At 50.7% G+C, this 20,041-nt stretch overlaps 7 protein-coding genes across 7 annotated transcripts; 2 read left to right on the top strand and 5 right to left on the bottom strand.

Annotated features, from left to right (window-relative positions):
• Window positions 1-200: 200 nt before the first annotated feature.
• Window positions 201-1,353, bottom strand: N7443_005478 (uncharacterized protein; the record flags this gene model as incomplete). The annotated part of the gene is made up of 2 exons (XM_056885534.1): window positions 201-1,055; window positions 1,117-1,353. 2 exons carry the CDS (start codon window positions 1,351-1,353, stop codon window positions 201-203), a joined length of 1,092 nt encoding a protein of 363 aa, XP_056740982.1.
• A 1,595-nt stretch (window positions 1,354-2,948) lies between these two features.
• On the bottom strand, window positions 2,949-3,731 carry esdC (GTP-binding protein EsdC; the record flags this gene model as incomplete). The annotated part of the gene is made up of 1 exon (XM_056885533.1): window positions 2,949-3,731. The coding sequence occupies one exon, from the start codon at window positions 3,729-3,731 to the stop codon at window positions 2,949-2,951; it is 783 nt and encodes a 260-aa protein (XP_056740981.1).
• A 1,844-nt stretch (window positions 3,732-5,575) lies between these two features.
• N7443_005476 (DNA-directed RNA polymerase II subunit RPB2) lies at window positions 5,576-9,390 on the bottom strand (the record flags this gene model as incomplete). The annotated part of the gene is made up of 3 exons (XM_056885532.1): window positions 5,576-5,738; window positions 5,787-9,157; window positions 9,220-9,390. The coding sequence occupies 3 exons, from the start codon at window positions 9,388-9,390 to the stop codon at window positions 5,576-5,578; spliced, it is 3,705 nt and encodes a 1,234-aa protein (XP_056740980.1).
• A 757-nt stretch (window positions 9,391-10,147) lies between these two features.
• Window positions 10,148-12,300, bottom strand: N7443_005475 (beta-catenin-like protein 1; the record flags this gene model as incomplete). The annotated part of the gene is made up of 9 exons (XM_056885531.1): window positions 10,148-10,230; window positions 10,277-10,679; window positions 10,727-11,241; window positions 11,289-11,382; window positions 11,430-11,664; window positions 11,717-11,823; window positions 11,880-12,118; window positions 12,173-12,227; window positions 12,274-12,300. 9 exons carry the CDS (start codon window positions 12,298-12,300, stop codon window positions 10,148-10,150), a joined length of 1,758 nt encoding a protein of 585 aa, XP_056740979.1.
• Window positions 12,301-12,576: 276 nt separating this feature from the next.
• On the top strand, window positions 12,577-12,809 carry N7443_005474 (uncharacterized protein; the record flags this gene model as incomplete). The annotated part of the gene is made up of 2 exons (XM_056885530.1): window positions 12,577-12,702; window positions 12,756-12,809. The coding sequence occupies 2 exons, from the start codon at window positions 12,577-12,579 to the stop codon at window positions 12,807-12,809; spliced, it is 180 nt and encodes a 59-aa protein (XP_056740978.1).
• Window positions 12,810-14,660: 1,851 nt separating this feature from the next.
• Window positions 14,661-16,943, top strand: N7443_005473 (transcription factor domain-containing protein; the record flags this gene model as incomplete). Its single annotated transcript, XM_056885529.1, has 2 exons — window positions 14,661-15,248; window positions 15,300-16,943. The coding sequence occupies 2 exons, from the start codon at window positions 14,661-14,663 to the stop codon at window positions 16,941-16,943; spliced, it is 2,232 nt and encodes a 743-aa protein (XP_056740977.1).
• Window positions 16,944-17,210: 267 nt separating this feature from the next.
• Window positions 17,211-18,881, bottom strand: N7443_005472 (nicotinate phosphoribosyltransferase; the record flags this gene model as incomplete). The annotated part of the gene is made up of 5 exons (XM_056885528.1): window positions 17,211-17,431; window positions 17,485-17,917; window positions 17,966-18,585; window positions 18,638-18,721; window positions 18,773-18,881. The coding sequence occupies 5 exons, from the start codon at window positions 18,879-18,881 to the stop codon at window positions 17,211-17,213; spliced, it is 1,467 nt and encodes a 488-aa protein (XP_056740976.1).
• Between the last annotated feature and the right edge of the window lie 1,160 nt (window positions 18,882-20,041).

Below are 20,041 nucleotides of genomic sequence, written 5' to 3'. Positions count from 1 at the left end.
GACACCCTCCCCTGCGCGCTTTCAGCATTCAAAGCCTCATTACTCGATGATCTACTATAAGTAATGTAATTTTACCGTAACTGCTGAGGAACAAATTTGCAAATAGATACTACGATCGAGTCATTCTCGGAATCATCTTTGAGATTTTGATCCATAGTCTCTCTTCTCCTTTGCTCATTCGATAGCCGATGAGCTGTAGACTAGCATACACTGCAGGTTTTCCCCTCTAGAGCCTCCGCAACAGCATAATAAGCCGGCTTGGCCTGAAGAGTGCTATTAAAGAGATCAGCACCACCCTGACCCGCAAAGGTGCCCGGCACCCAAGAATAAGCATCATCAAAGTCCCAAACAACGATACCAACGCAGCGAGGTCCAGCCTGAATACAACTGGTGACACTGGTATAGTAATCAGCGGCTTGTTGCTGCTGAACAGTTGCAGTGTAGTAAGGAGTTTCCGCGAAGCGAATATCAAGCTCAGTAATAACAACATCCAAGTTGGCCTTGATATAAGCTTTCTTGGTGGACAGCTGATCGGCAAGGGAAGGTGTCTCCCCAACAATGAAATGTGACTCCAGACCAACACCATCAATACGAATTTCACGCTTGTGTAGCTCGCTGACAAGTCCGAGAACAGCAGTCGCTTTGGTTCCGGGGTTCTCAATGCCGTAGTCGTTGTAATAGAGCTTCACGTCATGGGCGCCAATCTCCGCCAAAGCCTCCTGAGCATACTTGTAGGCGAGGTAGAAATAGTCCTCCCCAATGGTATCGTACCAGACACTAGACGAAAATGACCCATCGCTATTGAGGGCCTCGTTGACCACGTCCCATGAATAGCAGCGTCGGCCAAAGTGCTGAACAGTTTTGAAGATATGGTTCTTCATCACCAGCGTAAGAGCTTCAGCCGTCCAATTTGTAGACGTGACGAAATCCGAAAGCTGGCTCACCCAGACCAGATTATGACAGCGTACACGAGCATTATACTTTTCAGCCACCTCGAGAAATTCGTCTCCGTCAGTGAAGTTGAACACGTTTTGCTCGGGCTCTGTGTACATGAACTACAAGATTAGGCACGCTTGTTAGCAGGAATCCCTACACAGCTTCTGACTTGATTTTTACCTTCATAGCATTGGCAGGCGTCATCTCGCCAAAGTTCTTCTGCAAAACCTTCAAGTACGCAGCATCGGTCGTCTCAGCCGTTCCAGGGATATCGGCCGCGGTACCGACCCACAACTTTCCATGACGCTGTGCAATGGAATTGAGGTCAATGTCGCCTTTGGGTTGGGAATGAGATTGATGAGGAGCTGCGTGGCTGAGGCAGGCAAGAAGCGCCGTAGCAGCAATGATCGTGCGCATTACGGCGAGATTCTTTGAAGTGAAGGTCAGCTGAAGAAGAATGGCCTTCCAAATAGTCCATAAACAAAAATATTTAAGTAGTTCAATTTAGAGAACGTTCCCCGCAAAACAAACAGCTGACTATTCTAATCTGTGGAGTAATTTCCCCACAGCCTGGAGCCACGGGCTTCCCATAGCTTGCTTGGATGTAAACCGATTTCAGGCAAAAGGTTGGAAAAATCAGGCTATATTCCACCGGGAAAAGGGCCGGGGGCTTCACTAAATTTCACGATTCCCTAGGCAAGAGAGGTCAGGTCGATTAGCCGTTAGTAGCGAGTCTCCGAACTAACACGAGACGAGATTAACAGAACTTAACTTTAGGCTAAATTATAGGAACGATAGAAAGCTAGAGTCGCTGGCCGAGGTTATTACCAGCTCGCTAGGAAGTTGAAATTAGTGACCTGCCTAATTATTAGGGGAGAGAAGGAGGGGGTGTTTGGAAGCGATTGGTCTTGGCCAATTAGGTACTGGACTGCAATTTGGCGGCATACTAAATCCACCTAATTCATAACGGGAAAGGCGCCTGTGTTGACGACTAGAGGCCTACGAAAAGCTTAGAGAAGCGATATTCTTCAGCGCATCGCTAATATGGGGCCCTTTTCCTGCCTGAAGGTGTATCTAGGCTCTTCTTGGACTCTCCTGAGCACGACGGTGCCTGAAAAGGGTAGTTCATGAAAACTCTTCATAGTTTAGAACGCGCATGGATGCAGCAAATTAAGCTTTGAAAGATACTATGCAAAAAGAAATTTAATCATGATTTATCGAAGAAAAGAGCCAATATCAAAGAGTTCAAATCCATTCCATATCCCACTTGACATGCGTGTCAATATCAAGAAGGGTCCTACTGAGCCTTAATCAGATCATTGGTCGATATAAGAAATGAAAGTGCTGAGTCATGGAGACTTCACTTGCAGTCTACAGGCAGCAGAGTCATGACATCCTTGCGAGGCAGAAAGCACGTGGAGTTTGATATCTAGAGATCTACCTTGATCACTGTTCCTAGCTTACAAATGGACATTGCACCAAGAATCCAGGTCATTTCTCATTTCACATGCTAACCATCCACGCTAAGTACGGCATGAATCAAACTCCATGATGAAGATACCGCAAGGCTGCATACCAACCCGGTGGAAGGGGTCTGCAGAGCGGCATTGTCCTTATGGCTTGTACCAAATACAGATGCAGATACAGATACAAGATAAGCTTGTCGTCCACCTGGACTGAGTCCTTGTCCCAAGGATTCGGGTTCAGAATTCAGGGTGGATGGTTGTCTGGTGCATCGGAGGGTCCATCGATGTCTAAATCTCCTGCTCTCCTCACTACCAACACCACCACTCATCACCGAATTATCCTCCCCGCCCAGCCGTGGCGCGAAGCCTTTTCACCCACGGCGGAGGGCCTTTTTTTTTTTATGTTATTTCGAAAGCAAAAGCAAGGATGCATGATGGCCGGTGTATTTCCCTGCGACCAAGACGAAGACCGGGCGTATTTGAATATCCGAATATAATTCCTCCCAAAGATGGATTGGAAAGAAGTAGATCCGGGACGAAAACCATCTAGCGACGGACGACGATACCCTGACGGCGGGCACCGCTGCGGGCACGGCGATACTCCTCATCGCTATCCTCAGACTCGGAGCACGAGGCACCCGAGGACTCGGTGACGTAGCCGCAGCGGCTGCCGCCACAGTCGAGCTTGACGCGGTCACCCTTGCGGGTGATGCCGTAGCGTTCGCAGCGGCACTGCACGGGGGGATCGCTCATGGAGGACAGAGACGAGGGCGAGGTTGAGCCAGAGGAGCGCGAAGACAGCGAGGAACCGGCGGAGCTGGGTGGGGAGTTGCTGTAAGAGTACTCATCGGACAGACGGGAGCCGGCGAAGCGGCGGGTCAGGTCGTCGACGGTAGGAGTGAACTCGGCTTCACGGAGTTGGCGGGAAGCGTAGGGCTTGGACGGCTTGGGGTGCTGGATCTTGGAAGGCGAGAGAGCGCGGCCGGTGGCGACGTTGGTCGAACCACGGCGAGACTTGTGGGAGCTGCGCTCGGACTTGCCACCTGGGACGTCCAGGATGTTGAGCTTGCGGCCGGTGGTGGGCTCGACGGTGTACTCGACGGCGGGGTCATGGCTGACGTGGTACCCATCCATGATGTAGTAGTACCAGTATCGGGCGCCGAGCTGGAGCATCGAGGTTTGGAAGCGGAACTTGCCATTCCAGGCACCGGGCTTCTCTTCAGCGGAGAGGGGCAGCTGGCGAGAGTAGTTGTCCCAGGATCCGACGAGGTGGACGGTCTTGACATTGGACGAGGTCCGCAGGGAGAACTTGAGTTGAACTGCGGCCATTGTGATTAAAGATGCGAATCACAGAAAAATAAGGTTGTCGTAGACGTATAGCGTAAAGCGTAAAGAGTAAATTGGCGATAAACAACAGAAACTACCAGAGTTCAGTTGTCAGATTGAATGATTCACTCTTGAAGATGGAAACCGGTTCCACGACAACGAGAATATAAAGAATATATCCGAGCGAGATTAGATTAAGAAGATTTGTTGATAGAGCTGAGACAGCAAGGCAGACGTCGACCGGCGACGAAATATTGCTGTAGTTGAAAAGTAGTCGAGTAGAAATCCGAGCAAGGCAGAATAACACAAAGAGCGCAGCTCGTAAGTGTTCAGAAAGGGTTTTGTGGGTGTTGGGTTGTAAAAATGGTGAATTAAGAATAGTATAGTTGGAAAAATAAAAGAACCTAGCAACCAGTGCTTAGGATTCGACTCGAAAAGGCAGCTCTAACAACAAACGCTCGCTGAAGAAAAGAAAGAGAGAGTGCGCCTGGGCGGTTATGGCCAGTTTTAAGGGAAATCGAATCGATCAGCGCTGCAGAATCGTGTTGGTTATTGCCGTGAGCGCATATTCCTGGTCAATTATTGGCTGAGAGGTGTGTTGCGCAGTGACGGGCTGCTTTGCTGGTCTCCCGCCAATGACCATCCCGGATTTGACGCTCGCGGTGAGACCGGGTGAGGGGAGATGATCGAATCAGCTCGGATCATGGCCTTCTGTTAGGGTGGTCGGGTGCGACCTGCAGTCGACCTGCAGAGTCCGGGATCTGGACAATGCCTGGTGTGCATGGCACCACATGTCCATGGGACGTCATATCGTGGAGTACGCCGAGGTGGAAGGGTGTTGACCGGGCTTGTTGGAAACGTTGGGTCAACGACAATCCATGTCGAAGCACAGCAAAACCTGGGAGTCAAGACACAAAGCTTCGTCTTGGTTGTTAGAATGCCCCGCGCACAGTCCGGGAATTGGCCGCGGGAGGGTTCTCGCGACCCCGCAAGATAAAGTGTCGGGACGTTGCCAACTCTGTCAGCATCGTCAAGTCTCGCGAGGTCAATGCAAAGTCCGGAACCGGACTGGCAGATTTACTGAGGCTCTTGCGCTATTCAAGGCCCGCGCAGCCGGGCTATCCAGGCCACGCGGGTCAAAATTCCCGGTGGTGGGGGTGATGATTGGCGTAGCGGTAATGCTCCGAAAGGTAGAAGACGTGTACAAATATGACCGGTCAAGGAATATGTCCGGGCTGACGCGCGGAATAGCATGAGTAGGAGTCTTGATAGAATCCCTGTCGTGGAGTGGACGTGTGCAGGGGAGAGATCGACTACAGTGCGATCCATGGTTGGTCTTCAGCCGGACCAACGTTCTATGGGAGCTTGACACTATATCCTCTCTCACGTAAATTCAAGAATTGAAGACCTACTCGACTTGTTCTTGTTAGTTCAATTTCTTGTACAACACTCGAGTCGGGTCATGTCCGACCGGCTTGCTATTGTTCATGCGCTCACAGATGCCCTTAGCTGCTTTCGTCCGGCACGTTCTACATTCCCTCGGTTTTATTAGATGAACGATATGAGTTATAGGAAGTTTGATTGAGTGATTTGAGGTCCTGTGGAGCTATAGTAGTAGGTCAATGGATTCGATGCAGACTTCCGTGACACACCCTTGAATACTGGGATCGGACACGTACTCTTACCCTTACACAGGCAGCTTCAGCTACTATGGAACATTGAATACAATAAAAGAATTCACTATGTATGACTATTTCTGTATCACCAGACGAAAGATGCTCTTAGATCCCCGACGCCGCAAAAGTCCAACGACGCATTTTTCAGCAAATCATTAAAATACAAAAAGATCACCGCACCGACACGCCAGACCGGTCGGTAAACATCCTCGCGGCAATGTTCATCGAGGCCAGCTCCTGGAACAAAAGCTTGGCGGCGTAGGGAATGTGCACCTGCGAGATCCGGTGCTTGTTGTTGCAGAGGCGGCACTCGAAGAGGCCCTTCTTCAATTTTCTGGAAGCAGTCAGTATGTGATTTCGTCATAGAAGAAAGTGGACTCACGCAATAGGGGTCATCAGACCGCAGTCGTCGCAAATATGCACGCGGAAAGGATCAGACACGTCGAACAGACGCTCCTTCAGGAAAGCACTGGCTCCGTGAGCGATCATGCAATCACGTTCCATCTCTCCGAAACGGAGACCACCGTCACGGGCACGACCTTCCACGGGCTGGCGGGTCAAGATCTGGGTTGGGCCACGGGCACGCGCGTGGATCTTGTCGTCGACCATATGGCGCAGACGCTGGTAGTAGGTCGGGCCGAGGAAAACCTGTGCCACCATCTTGCGGCCGGTATATCCGTTGTACATGACCTCGAATCCACGGGACTGGTAGCCGTGCTCGCGGAGCAGGCGGGAGACGGAATCGACTGTCACGTCGGTGAAGGGAGTGGCATCACCTTCGAATCCACGCAGGGAAGACACCTTACTCAATTGACACTCGATCAAGTGAGCAATTGTCATACGAGAGGGAATAGCGTGCGGGTTGATGATCAGATCGGGAACAATACCCTCACGAGTGAAGGGCATGTCCTCCTGTCGGTAGGTGATACCAATAGTACCCTTCTGACCGTGACGAGAAGCGAACTTGTCACCGATCTGGGGAATCTTGGTGGTACGCATGCGAACCTTGACGAACTTGAGTTCGTCACCACCAGTCGAGACCAACACCTGATCCACGATACCACTCTCTGTGCTACGGAGAGGCGTGGAAACATCAATTTTGGTGTGAGCCTTAGTGCGCTGTCCGAGCTCCTCGGCCTCGGGAGCCAAAGGTGCGGTCTTTCCGATAATAATATCCTCACCGGAAACACGGACACCTGGGGCAATGATACCGTCATCGTCCAGCTTGTCGTATGTACCCTTGCGCATACCAATGGTATCAGATCGCATTGGCTTCTCGAAGCGCTCCACAACTGTCAAGCCAACCATCTTCTCCGAGTCTGTGTATGTGCGGTAGAAGAGACTGCGGAACAGACCTCGATCGATACTGCTCTGGTTCATGATGACGGAATCTTCCTGGTTGTAACCAGAATAACAGGAGATGGCCACAATGGCGTTCTGACCGGCGGGCAATTCACGGAAACGTAAGAACTCCATGGACCGAGTTGTCGCGAGAGGCTTCTGAGGATAGTAAAGAATATTCATCATGGTCTCCATGCGCTGTGCAAAGTTCGTCAGGAACACACCCATGGCTTGTTTACCCATGGCAGATTGGTAGGTGTTACGAGGAGACTGGTTGTGATCGGGGAAAGGAATGATACTGGCACAGACACCGAGAATCATACTGGGATGAATCTCGCAATGTGTCCAAGTGTGTGCCCGCTGACTGAGAATGGAACGGACTCGCTTATTGGGGTCATCCGAATCAGTCTCTGGCAGCGCGTAGCCGGCCTGGAGCTGCTTGGAGATTTCCAAGTCTTCAGGCGTCATGACAATCATAATAGTCTCTTCTTCCTCGGCATCCACCAACTCCACAGCTCCGGATCGTACCAAACCCTCCCATCCGAAATAGCGCTCCCGGCGGTCTTCCGCATCCATGTTTGCAGGCAATTCTTTGTCCTGCTCGAGCTTTCGAATGTGCTCCTTGTTGAGAACCAAGGATCCAGCATTCTCACTCTTGGGGTCGTTGTCAATAGTGAAAAGAGGTCGACACACACGACCAGTATCCGTGAAAATCTTGAACTCTCGGTCACGAATATCACGGACCAAGCTGACCTCGTGAGAGATCATGTTTCGTCGGCGCAGGGACATCATGGTGGTGACAAGATGCGACGGATCGCGATGAATACCAACCCAGACACCATTGACGAAGACCTTGGTAGCGTTGGGTGTAACTTGAGGCTCAAACTCTTCGAGGACCTCCATGTTACGCTGGATCATGAAGTCGATGATGGGCTCGCTGGGCGTACCCACGGTAATGTAGCACATGAGTGCCAAGTTCTTGACAAGACCACAAGCTTGACCTTCAGGAGTTTCGGCAGGGCACACAAGACCCCAGTGGGTGTTGTGAAGCTGTCGCGGCTTGGCGATCTTTCCATCTCTGCCAATGGGTGTGTTGGTACGGCGCAAATGGGATAAGGTTGAGGCATAAGTGTATCGACTCAGCACTTGAGACACACCGGCCTTGGCGCTGGCCGCCTTCTTCTGCTCGCCCCAGTTACCCGTTGCTAGGGCGTACTTCAGACCACTTGTCAGGGTGGCGGCCTTGATACCCATATTCAAGTAGATCTCCCTGTTGGTCTCAACGCATCGCTGCACGTAGCGCTGCAGGTCACGAGTGACACGGGTGAACAAGACACGGAAGAGACCCGCCAAAAGGGGTCCAGCGAGATCCAGACGCTTCTTTCCGAAATGATCACGATCGTCAACATCGCGGCGACCGAGGGCACACTGAAGAAGACGGTGCACCATGTAACCAAGGAAGAAGGCCTTGCGGGTTTCACTGCCCTCGCTCTGTGAGATATGCGGCAACAACTCCTTCTGCATGATATCCCTGGCGTAGCGCACACGGCGCTCGTGGTTCAGGTTCGACTGAGAGGAACCACGCTTGGCAATGAAATCCAAGGCAACCTCACGGTCTTGAATGACGAAACCCTCCTCAATACACGGTTTCAGCATCTCCAACATCGGGGTATCGTTCTTATCATAGCAAATATGATTAAGAATGTCCTCGTCAGACACAACGCCCAAGGCACGGAAGACAACCACGATAGGGATGTCGGTCTTGACGTAGGGCAGAGTTGAACGGATGGTAGGGCCGAATCCACCCTTGGCGCTGTCACCCTTGGCGAAGAGCTTGAGCGCAAGCTGAGACAGAAGTCGCGAACCCTTCTCGACAGCACTTCGAATTTCAGCAACGTAAGGTGTCGGGCTCGGGGGAGCCTTCTTGAAGACCTGAACAATGTTTCCGGCACTTCGCTCTTGTGCGATCAACACCTTCTCACTTCCGTTGATAACGAAGTAACCACCAGAGTCGTAGGGGCACTCGTTCCAGGCGTAGAGGTCCTGCTCAGGCAAGTCCTTCAAGATACAGTATTTGGACTTGAGCATGATGGGCATCTTGCCAATGAACACAGGTTCCTCCTTCTGCTGCTCCATGGGAAGCTCCTTCTGCTCCCACTGGAGGTATGTGCCACGGGTCTTGGGATCTGCATCGAGATCGCCCTCTACGTCCTCAGGGTCGGCAACCAGGCGTTCTCGTCCTTCCATGATCTTTTTTGTGACGCCAAGGTAAAGGGGACTCGCGTAGGTGAGGTTTCGGAGACGCGCCTCTTGTGGCAACATGATTGTGGTCGCTCCATCACCTTCTGTGACGGATGGTCGCGAAAGCATGACGGTTCCGAATTTCAACTCGTAGCGGCGGACAACGATCGGCTCGACTTCGTCTTCGTTGGGGGGAGCGTTTGGTCGAGAACCACTTGTCCTTGTTCCTCTACCAGTTCTTGCATCGTTGAGGAAATGAATTCATCGAAGGAGTCGAGCTGCTGAGAGACGAGACCCTTGCTGTCGAAGAAAGAAGAGATCACGGTCCAGCAGTCTTCCGAGGTGATTCCCTCGTCGCCGTCGTCGTAAAATTCATCCTTGTATGCTTCGTCGTATTCAGCCATGGCGAAGGGTGTGTAGGATCCAAAGAGGAACCCGGGTACGAATGTGAAAGAAGAAGAGGCTCCTCAGGTAGCGCAAGGCGCGTCGGCTGCGGAAAGGCGTGAGAAATACCCGCGCTGCAACACCCGCCCGTCAGAGACTGGAGAATCCGTATCTGCAGTCTGCACAGGCAAGTGAGGGGCAACCTGAAACCTGAGGGGTCCGGTGGGATGTGAATGAAGCCCAGCGGTTGCAGGATGAAGGGACTGATCTCCAAAGGATCTTGATGCTTCGGCGCCATGAGGTGCGCTAGCCCGATGTGGTGGTCACGTGATGTGTCTGTGATGGATAAAGTCACGTGATGGTCTTGCGAAGTGAACGATCCAAGGTTGGAAATCAAGGAACCATCCAGAAAGTGAATATAGATGATTTTCAAAACTATGTTGTCCGTTTTCTGGCTGCCAATGTGCTTGTTTGGAGATCTTTTCAGGATTGCCTATCAAATGCGCGAGCGAGTCTAATATTGAGACGGGAATATATCTTGACGTGCGCATTTCTGTGTATACCGGTCGCCCACATGCTAAGCATTGTTGATTGACACACCTGTATTTCACAAAGTCTAAGGATTTCCAACGTAAACAATTAGAATTAGGCAATTTTAAATATTCGAAGATGGTGAAAATTTGCAGCCAGATAGTCTACCGTAGCACGATTACAAGAACTTCGTGATCCAGGACTTCGTTGACCAATATATTACATTGCTGGCTCCATTTGAGTTAATTACAAGAACTGCAACAAGGTGCTTAGCATGTCCTTGAAATCCTTCTGGCCTTGTTCTTCCCCTTCGAGTCCGTCGAGTTGTTCTACATGAGTCAGCGTTGAGCATCCTATATCGAGAATGTAACTTACCTTGCAAGGTACTCTTCACCAAAGACAGATCCTCATCCCGATCCGCCAGAAGCGAGACAACCTTTTTCTTAGCACCATCGTCCTCGGCAATAAGCCATGCAAGGATGACATCGATCGTCTGCAATGAGAAAAGACCAGCGTCAAATCGCCGCGACAACCATTCACCAGCCATGAGTTCCTGGTCCTCCGCCGAAAAGCCCTTGCCCTCCTTCGCAATAGCCTGCTCAACAGGCGATACGCGAGCAGCATATTCCCGTCGCAACTTGATAAGCTTCTCAATCTTCTCATAGTCCTTCTCCATGAACTTGGCCAGCATTCGAATCCGAGCAGCAGAACCACCAGGCAGAAGTCGAAGAAGCGAGGCAAAGATGCCCAAGAGATGTTCGATATTCTGAGACTCTTGCTGCAAGCTGTTAGCGGATGTACTGTGAGATATAGAATTGATATTACCTTTTTCATGAACATTCCGAAAACCGTTCTCAAGCCTGCGGCTTCGATCAATCTCTCACAAGCCGGGGCACCTCCGGCTCCACCGAATGCGTGATCGAGAACGCGGAGAGCACGTGGCTTGCTGAATTTGCCTTCTTTGAGCATGATTTGACCCAGTTCTATGCCCTCTGCTTCAATAAACTTTTGTTTCCCTAAGTCTTCGTCGACGAGGCACACCAAGGAGGCGAAAAGGTTCTCCACATACTCCTCCTCGTCTGAGTCCTTCTCAGGATCGCGTTTCCGGTATGCACTGAGGAGCTGGAGAATGATATCGATACCCTCAAGACCGGTGAACTTCTCCCGGTTCTTGGAGGAGGATTGCAGGAGTATTGCCAGGATCTCGGCGGCGTACTGCTTGTTCTGGCCTACGGGTGATTCTTTTTTTTGAATGCGGGATAAGATCCAAGGTAGGACCGTAGCGTCTTGCCCAATCTTCTCCGCGAGCGGGGTTTGAGAGGACAGGTTTTCCAGGACATCTGCATCGAATTAGCATTGAAGAAGAGGTGCTTGGCAACAAACCTACTTAGCACATAATAAACACCGGCACGATCGGTCTCTGAACTCTCGTCCAGACGACCGAGATTCTGTGACAAGAGTTCAATGAGATCGGCATCCATCTGGTATTGTTAGTATTGTATTCAAAATATGCGTCAGTAGCACTCACCATAGCATTGACTAAGCTATCCCATTGCTCCTGCTCAGCTTCCACATCTTCGTCAGTCAGCTCACTGATGATTTGGATGGTGTCAATCGCAATATCCGCATTCTCGTGCGATAATAGCGATATCAACGAGCCCACGCATCCCATCTTCGCGAACTCCTCATAAAGCTCGGGGTGTTCCGACAGAATCGATAGTCCTTTGATCTCGGAGTCCAAGTCGGCCTCGGATGCCATGAACCTAGCGCGGTCAGTCAGCCTCAAATAGATTGTATTCCAGCTGGCCGACGTACTTCTGCGGATCGCCCTCAAACTTTCCACGAAGCTCCGCGTTCTTAGAAATCTTTCTCTCGAAGTTAAGCGCAAACCGGCGCACCCAAGCGGCGTCGAACTTCTCGGGCTACAGTAAACCTTCCGTCAGTATGAGGCCTTTCCAAGCTTGTATAAAATACATACCACGGTCTCTTCCTCTTCATGTTGGTCGATGTATTGCATAGCATCGGCAGTCTTCTGTTCCATGCCTCCGCCGAAGAAGCGCCCTTCCTCGTCATCTGGTATATCCTCTTCGTCAAAGTCGGGCGGCAGCTCGGGACCAGCTTCCTCATCATCCTCCATCTCGTCCTCTACCATAGCTTCCTTGCCTTTCGACCTCACGTCGCCATTGGAGCCCAGCTTGGCCGCTTTGTATAGCTCATCTGGTCTCGTTAGTACGTTGCGGTGGGCGCATGCACGGGATGGGATGGACGTACTGGGGTCTTGGACGGGCTCGAACTTGCGCTTGGAACTTCCTGCCGTGGACGGTTTCTGGCTTGTCAGAATGCGTAGTTGATTGTGGTATCTGGGGACTTACCTTGAAGAGCTCGTCGACACTCGTCATGGCTGCGGCGTTTGTCTCTCCTGGAATAGTCGCGTCGCCCAGCGCCGTTTTAAAACTCCGCTTCAGAAGAAGAGAAAAATCGTCGAAGTGAGAAATAAAGACAATTCACGAAGCAGAAGTCGCATTGCCTGCGCGCAAAGATGGTACGGGTGACGCTGCACGCCAAGAACGCAGTGACGCCAAGCGGTGACCGGCCGCAGATTTCTCGATTCTCCGATCTTCAACATCACGTCTCTACCATCTATCTTACCAACCACTTTCTCATCAACCGCTACAATGGCCCCCAACCGTATCGTCGTTTCCAACAACGGTCGCCCCCAGAAGGGTTTCATGAGCACCGTCTACGATGAGGCTACCTCCCCCGAGAACACCACGATCGTCCGCAGCCTCCTGATCTTCGGTGTACGTCTATCCAACTCTTTCAAATGCATTGTCGTGAATCTAACATCTACTAGGCCGGTGTCGCGTTCCTCCACAGCAGCCTCGGCGAGTTCCTTCTTCCTCCGTAAGTCGCGCCTCCCAATACACACGCCGTTCCCAGCAACGGATGAACTGGAACTGATTCGATACAGCATGTAAAACGACTTCATCCGCCTCGAATCGACTCGAATTATTTCTCTGGAACATGTGAAGCATACTGGCGTCGGTCAAGGGAACATCTTGGATAGACACTTCTCGTTCGATGCTTTCGATATCTCTGTATAATAGTTTGGGCGTGTGTGCACGTGTGCATTGCGGCCTAGGTGGTTTGTTATGAATACCAGGATTTTTGACACTGTCTTTGAACTTCTGTCTTGTAGGACGATGATGTCCTGGGTCCTAGCATGGGGGAGAAGGGTCCTAGCCGGGCTACACATGGCGAACACGTACGGGCTACAGCGACAGATGGACAGACACGCGACTCCTAGGAGCATACAACTTACAGCCTCTGGGCTTTGTATAGCTCATGAATTTGTGGCCGTGTAGCTTGACACTGGTACACAAAGTTGACACGCGTGCACGTTGACAGCGACAGCGACAGCGACGACAGTATTCAAGGCCACACGCCACAAGAGGCTACGCTACAACTGAAGCGAGAGAAATGTAATGGGTCAAGCTACGCTACGCTACGGTACAAAGTAACAGAGAGACAAGACAGCCACCCTCTAAGTACAGCTACAATCTGCGAAGCATAAAGGTTTAAGACTACAATAACTTTGGAATCACCATGAGACTCGCACACTTTAGTGAGAGCCGTCAAAGGTGCCTTCAGAGTGGGGGAAAGGAAAGGAGGATGAGGTGCAGTTGGCAGTACGGGATGGAAACAAAGGGAGTGAGTTGAGTAGCCGTAAGGACCTGATGATCTCCTTAGGGGTTTCCTACCGATGACAGACCAACTCAAGGAAGGAGAGGAAGAACAGGAAGGAAAAGGTAAAGAGAGGGGGTTTCGATAGAAGACCTGCAGGCTTGGGTACCTGGTTTTCTTATATTTCCCAGTTAGTATACGATCTCGTTTGTCTTTAGCTGGGTGTTTCTTTGGGTGTGCGATTATGGATTTCAGTAGAACCGTTAAATTGTCACCAAGCGTTTGATTCTCAGACCAAGGGAGGATTGCTCAAGGCGCTTTACACTTCATCCTTTCTGTCCTCTATATCTTTTCTTCGGCGTCTATTCAAACCTCTTGCTAGACATGTTGGAATTCATTTTCAAGGTATCTTGTTAGACCTCTGTGGATATCTGCCTGGTTGGACATCTTCTTTGACAGAGCCCTGGTCGACTATTAAAAGCAACTTATGATATCTTGGCCCGGCTGTAGGAAATGGGCGTGAGCCATGGGTCCATGGTGACACTCTTGGGGCCAAAATTAATGCTCTAAAGTTAGAGTAAGTCTCCTATCCAGTGAATCAGCGATCGCGCATCTAACCCTTTAAATGCAGTATTCGTGAGAATATCGAAGCAGCATAAAATAGTAGTCCATACAAAAGAACATATCCTAGCGCATGAACAGATAAGATCCCCTTGAGAACCCTCATAAGGCTGAAAATTGTCCCTGGAGGTGGACGAACATACATGGACACCATATAGCAGGGCCAAACCTCTCAACCGACTTCTTCTGGGCAACCTCGATATTTAATCAAGTCGGAAAGGCGTATGTGCTAGCTTAGGATGAGGATACTCCCGCTAGGCCCAAAGGATGCTGGTAAGCCTCCGCAAATACCCCACACCCCAGACCGAACACCGCCTTTGGATGAGCCCGGATTCTCACTGCCGGTATTATGATCCGCTCTGTCGATCTCTAATCTGTGTGTCTAATCCACGTTCTGGTGTCGAGGCTCACTGTCATCAATCCTACCATCCCAAATGCTGGCCTCTGCATAGCCATGTCTTTCTCTCCTTCTAGCAACGCGCTGGCGCTGAAGCGCAAATTGCAGCAAGCGGAGCCTGCGGCCAAGCGACATCATCTCCAAGGCTACGACCCGCAGGCTCCATGGCTATCAGAGACGAAATCGCCAAATGGCTGGCGTACCCTTGGCAACCGGGCCGTTCAGAACTCGCTGCCCCTGGCTAATATGGTCTCTGCCGTTCAGGATCTGATCGACCCAGACTTTGATCCGTTGACTGCTCTGTTGGATGAGGAGCCCCGATTTTTGAAGCCGCTGCCAGATCGCATATGCCCGGAAGATCTGGAGTTCTTGCGTTTCCGCGGGGCGCTTTCGATCCCAGAGATTGGTCTGCGCAATGAGCTGCTGCGGTCATATGTTCAGTGGGTACACAGTTTCATGCCTGTGTTGAATCTGCAGGAGTTTTTGCGATGCGTGGCGGAGAATGATCCAAACGGAAACGTCAGCGTTCTTCTTTTCCAGGCGGTGATGTTTGTTGGGACGGCTTTTATCGACCTGAAGCACTTGCAAGCCGCGGGGTACTCGACGAGGAAAAGTGCGCGAAATGCCTTCTTCACTCGATTAAGAGTATGCTCTGATCTCTGTTCGTTTGACAACCAAATGCTAATCGCTCTCTAGCTTCTTTACTCCCTTGAATGTGAAGAGGATCGTATTGTTATTCTCCAAACGCTTTTATTGATGACCTACTGGTCCGACCCCGAAAACAGCCCGCAGCGAGACATATGGGACTGGATTGGAGTTTGCAATACGCAAGCACACTCTATCGGTCTAAATACAGACCCCGCCTCGATTGATTTGGATATTCGGACTCGACGATTACGAAGTCGCATCTGGTGGTGCTTGTACTCCCGAGACCGTCTGATCGCCATGGGGATGCGACGCCCGCTACAAGTGAACGAGGGGACAAGCAACGTACCAATGTTAAGGATGGAGGATTTTGACTTCGAGCCGTTTTGCTCTTCTGCAGTGGCTCTCTTCCGCTGTCGACAGCTAGAAGATGTGTCGCATCAGAAGCGCCTGGCAACCATGTTCATCGAGAAAGCGAAGCTTTGTCAGTGCATTGGTCGAGTACTATTTGCACAGTATGCACCATCACAGCGTCAGCTCGGAGCCACTGACCGCACCACTGTGACTTTGGTTCCTCGTCAAGCCTCCGAGTCTGAGTTCACACGATGCACTCAGAAACTGGACTCGTGGCTGAGTGGTCTTCCGAAAGATGCCCAGTTTATCCCGCAATCGAAAGACAACTTCCGCGATGGTGAGGATGTGCTACTTCTCCACGGCGCCATGCTTCGCATGCTCTTCCATGCGACTACAAGCGCACTGCACAGACCCTGGGCAGCTGCCTCGAAAGACCAGTCCAAATCTCGTGTTGAGATGCGCAATACGGCCCGCACTAAGATGCAAGACGCCGCCGCCGGCATTACACATATCATCCAAGGCCTCAACCAGCTTAACCTTACACGATTCCTCCCCCAATCCGGCGTGACAGTAATTCTCCCAGCCGCCGTCGCCCACCTCTCAAACTCCATGTCTGACAATCCCGCCATCCGTGAAAGCAGCATCTCCAACTTCCATCGCTGCATCCAAGTCCTCCACTGTCTAAAAGATATCTACCCAGCCGCCAACATCGAATTCGCCAACCTCGAAGCCGCAACCAAAGCCCAATCCGCCAACTGCAGCTCCAACACATTCTTCCAGATAATGCAATACAACTTCGCACCGCCCACACCACCCACAAACCCCAACCCCCGAAGACCAAGCGCAGACCCCATCGCCTCACCCCGTCCCCGAGCACAATCCCAATCCACAATACCCAACCATGAGCACCAACTCCACCGCAAACAAAGCACGCATGGAAGCCCCTCAAACTCAAACCCACCTCGCCGCTCCTTCCCAAACGACTTCGACGACCATTTCGCCGAAACAACATCCCCCGAAAACCCATTCAACTTCTTCACCATCGACTTCGACACTTTCCCCATTATGTCCAATACCACGGAGCCACCCCTCTCACCCTCACACGATCTAGATGGCATCGACTGGACACAGGCATTATTCCGAGGAAATCTCCCAGAGCTCGATAAGGATTCTCCTTTCGAGAGGAAAAACAACACGCAGCAGGAACAGGAGCAGGAGCAGGATCTCTTTGCTTTTGCCTTGAAGGATGATGATGGGATGAGGTCTGCCACGGCGCATCATGATATCACCGGTGATTTGGATCGCGATTTGGGGTTTCAGACTGGGGATGAGGGATTTTAGGTTAAGATTGGGTATACCACTTGATATTCGTGAAATGTACTTGTATTTGAAGGCTGAGCGTCGATGAAATTGTACAGTCTGAATCCATTCTATTCGACTGAAAATATAAAGGACTAAGAATAAGTAAAACGAGATAGATCTTTCTCACTATTGTCTACTTCTATTATGGATATCATGGCTCTCATCTGCTCTCTATCGATAAATCAGAGTGACCGCTTTTGAATTTTCACTCATACTCATACTCCGACAAGTCATGAATGGCGCAGACTACGCCTTCTGCGTCCAGCGGTTTTCCTCATCGCCCTGTTCCCAGTCTTGCTCCGTGTATCCAAGCGTCTTCTTAACCTCAGCGACCTTCTTGGAGTCGCCGGTATTCTTGCCCAGGTTATCACTCAGCTTGACAGCCGGGCTGCCATTCGTGGTTGAGATCTTAATGACGATGTTGAGGGGTTTGGACTTTTCGCCATTAGATTTGTTCTTGAAGTCATCTGTGAATGTTAGATATTACCGGACTTGAAATCGGGCGTGGGTTGGGACTCACTTGTGAAGAAGGTGCCCACGCCAAATGTAGGAGTAAGGTGTGCCTCCTCGGCAATTGTCTTGTATTCCAGACAATGCTCGATATCCAGCGAGTCGGAGAACACGACAACCTTCTTGTCTGTGATACCTTCGCTGTCGTAGAAGTCGCGCACCATCTTCACGAAATATGCCGGGTTGCCTGAGTCCTGGCGCACGCCGGTGTATACCTGGGCGTAGGTCTTGGTGGGGTGGCTGCCGCCGGTGGTGACAGGTGCGGCGATGGGGAATGGTGTGGTGGCCAGGCTCTGTGGTGAAGATTCCACTGTTGTATTTGTGCTAGATGGCACAACAGTAACCGCGCCCACGCTGGCGCTTGTGTACTCTGGGACGGGCTTGCGGAAGGCATCCAGGAAAGCGGGCGTGCCGAAAGTATCGGTGAGGGCGACGCCGAGGACCTGTTTCAGATTAGCGTGGTATTTGAATATGTGTGAAGTATAACATACCCCTTCTCCGAAACAGCCAAGCCAGTATCGCAAAGCCATCTCATTCGCATTCTTGTAGTCATCCGTAATGGCCGCGATGGCCATATACCACTCGTGCGCAACCGTTCCAACAGTATTGGTGTCGTATTTCATAGCAAAGTGAACATTGCTCGTTCCCGTCAATACACCTTTCCAACCCTTCTGCTTACCATGCTGAGCGGCACGCGTCAACCCCTTCATGACCAGGTCATGGGTGTGGTAATCTCGTCGACGGCGCGATCCAAACTCCGAAAAGACACATCCATTTTCCAGAAGCTCACAGCCCTTGCGGTAAGCCTTCTCTTCCTGGCACTCGTAGTCCCAGTCCTTATCCGAGAACATGAAATAGGCCTGGCTGGTCAATGCCAGCAGCGGGATCTCGTAGAGGATGGTGTCAAGCCACAGGCCCTTGATAACGTATGCCACATCACCCTCGTCATCGTCACTGCCTGTGTCTTGCGTCGGAGTGAACTTGATCTCGATTTGCTCGGAGGGCTTGAGCTGGAAGGTTTCAAGGAAGGTGAGATAGGCTTCGTTGAGGTAGGGGCATTTCTTGCGAAGCCAGTCGCGTTCTTCGGAGGTGACGCGAATATTGGAGAGTTCTATGCATATCAGCACGATTCGTATAGAGCTAGGGAGTGGAGTAATACATACTCTCCATCTGCTGCAGAAGCCATTTGTATGCCCCGCGTCGCAACTTCATTTGCGGGGTTCGATTCGTGAAGCCGTACGTCACATCTACTCGGGATTAGCTCCGTATGGGCCGAGTCTAAGATGCATTCTACTTACAGACATCTGGAAAGTACTTCAGAACGGCGCATTGCATCGTCAATTTGTAGAGATCAGTATCCAGAAGGGAGGAGATGCCCTCCGGCAGCGGGGTAGCTTTGTTGCTCATGGTGGTGGTCAACCGGAAGCACCGGTCTTTGGGCGAGGCGTCAATTAAAATACACTGAGGTCAAAAATGATGACGGTGGCTTCCGGCAGCTTGAGCGGGCGAAATGAGTCCGCTTTCAAGGATTATTTTTCCACGATTGTTAGACGGGGAGTCGGGACAAAGCCGAGATGATTGTTTGCACTGTTTGCACTGTGCGGGGAGGTATACTTGGATATCCCAGGTTTCTAGTATGATGCCTGCGTAGCTGTCTGGATGCGAGAATGCAAAGACGATTCATGCAGAATGATAGTCTATTAAGTAGTGGTCAATGGAATAGTCATTTGTGATAAACGCTCAGACCAGGAGATCAAATCGGCTTCGGACCGGGCTGGCCTTACCCCCGCCATGACGCGTGTCTTGCTCGGGGGGAGACGCCTAGATGGTTTAGATCAATATAATTTTACAGCCAAATTAAGAGTATAATATAAAATGGGTCTACTTACGCGGCCAGCCTTTTTCCTGTCTGAGTGTATTCAAAAGTCAGGTTTAAAGGACCTGAAGCATAAAATGTTCGAGGCTAAAAGATTCGGGTCTTAACATAATTAACTATACGTAACGGACTTTTCCTGGCGGACGGGGCTTTCCTATTCTAGCTGCCGCCGATTTGGTGAAGGCGCTCAGGCTCAAATGGGCTTATCATAAGCCATTCTTTGAGCCATCCATTCACTTTAAGCCCAACACAAGTTGAATTCTGGGGCAATCATAACATCCCACCTAGAATTTTTGCCTAGATCGATGCTACACCAAAGGATGTATATCTGACCCCTCCCTGTGATAAGATCGCCTTCGTCATTCCTCATCCATAAACTACGTAGTAGGATACAGTTTCAACTTTTGAATATATCAGTTTATCGGCATATGGATACTAGTTATTATTCTATAGAAATTCTGAAAGTGAGAATGAGGCATTAACAATATAATAGTGGGTTGGGCGACGACTATCGCTTATCGGCGATGAAGCTTTGAAAGCCTGTTTGCATGAATGTACTGAGAGAAATGATATCAAGAAATCGCCGCTCAACTTGAGGGTTTCCCTGCTGAACGTACTTACGGAGTAGTAAGCTCGCACCTTTTTTAACCTTCAAACACCTTCTATTAACTTCATTCAATATCATGTTCCA

This window comes from Penicillium atrosanguineum, assembly GCF_028827265.1.
Source record: "Penicillium atrosanguineum strain IBT 20685 chromosome Unknown utg000004l_segment0_segment0, whole genome shotgun sequence".
NCBI lineage: Eukaryota > Fungi > Ascomycota > Eurotiomycetes > Eurotiales > Aspergillaceae > Penicillium > Penicillium atrosanguineum.
Note: the sequence above shows the minus strand (reverse complement) of the source record. Positions and strands in the feature narration are given on the sequence as shown.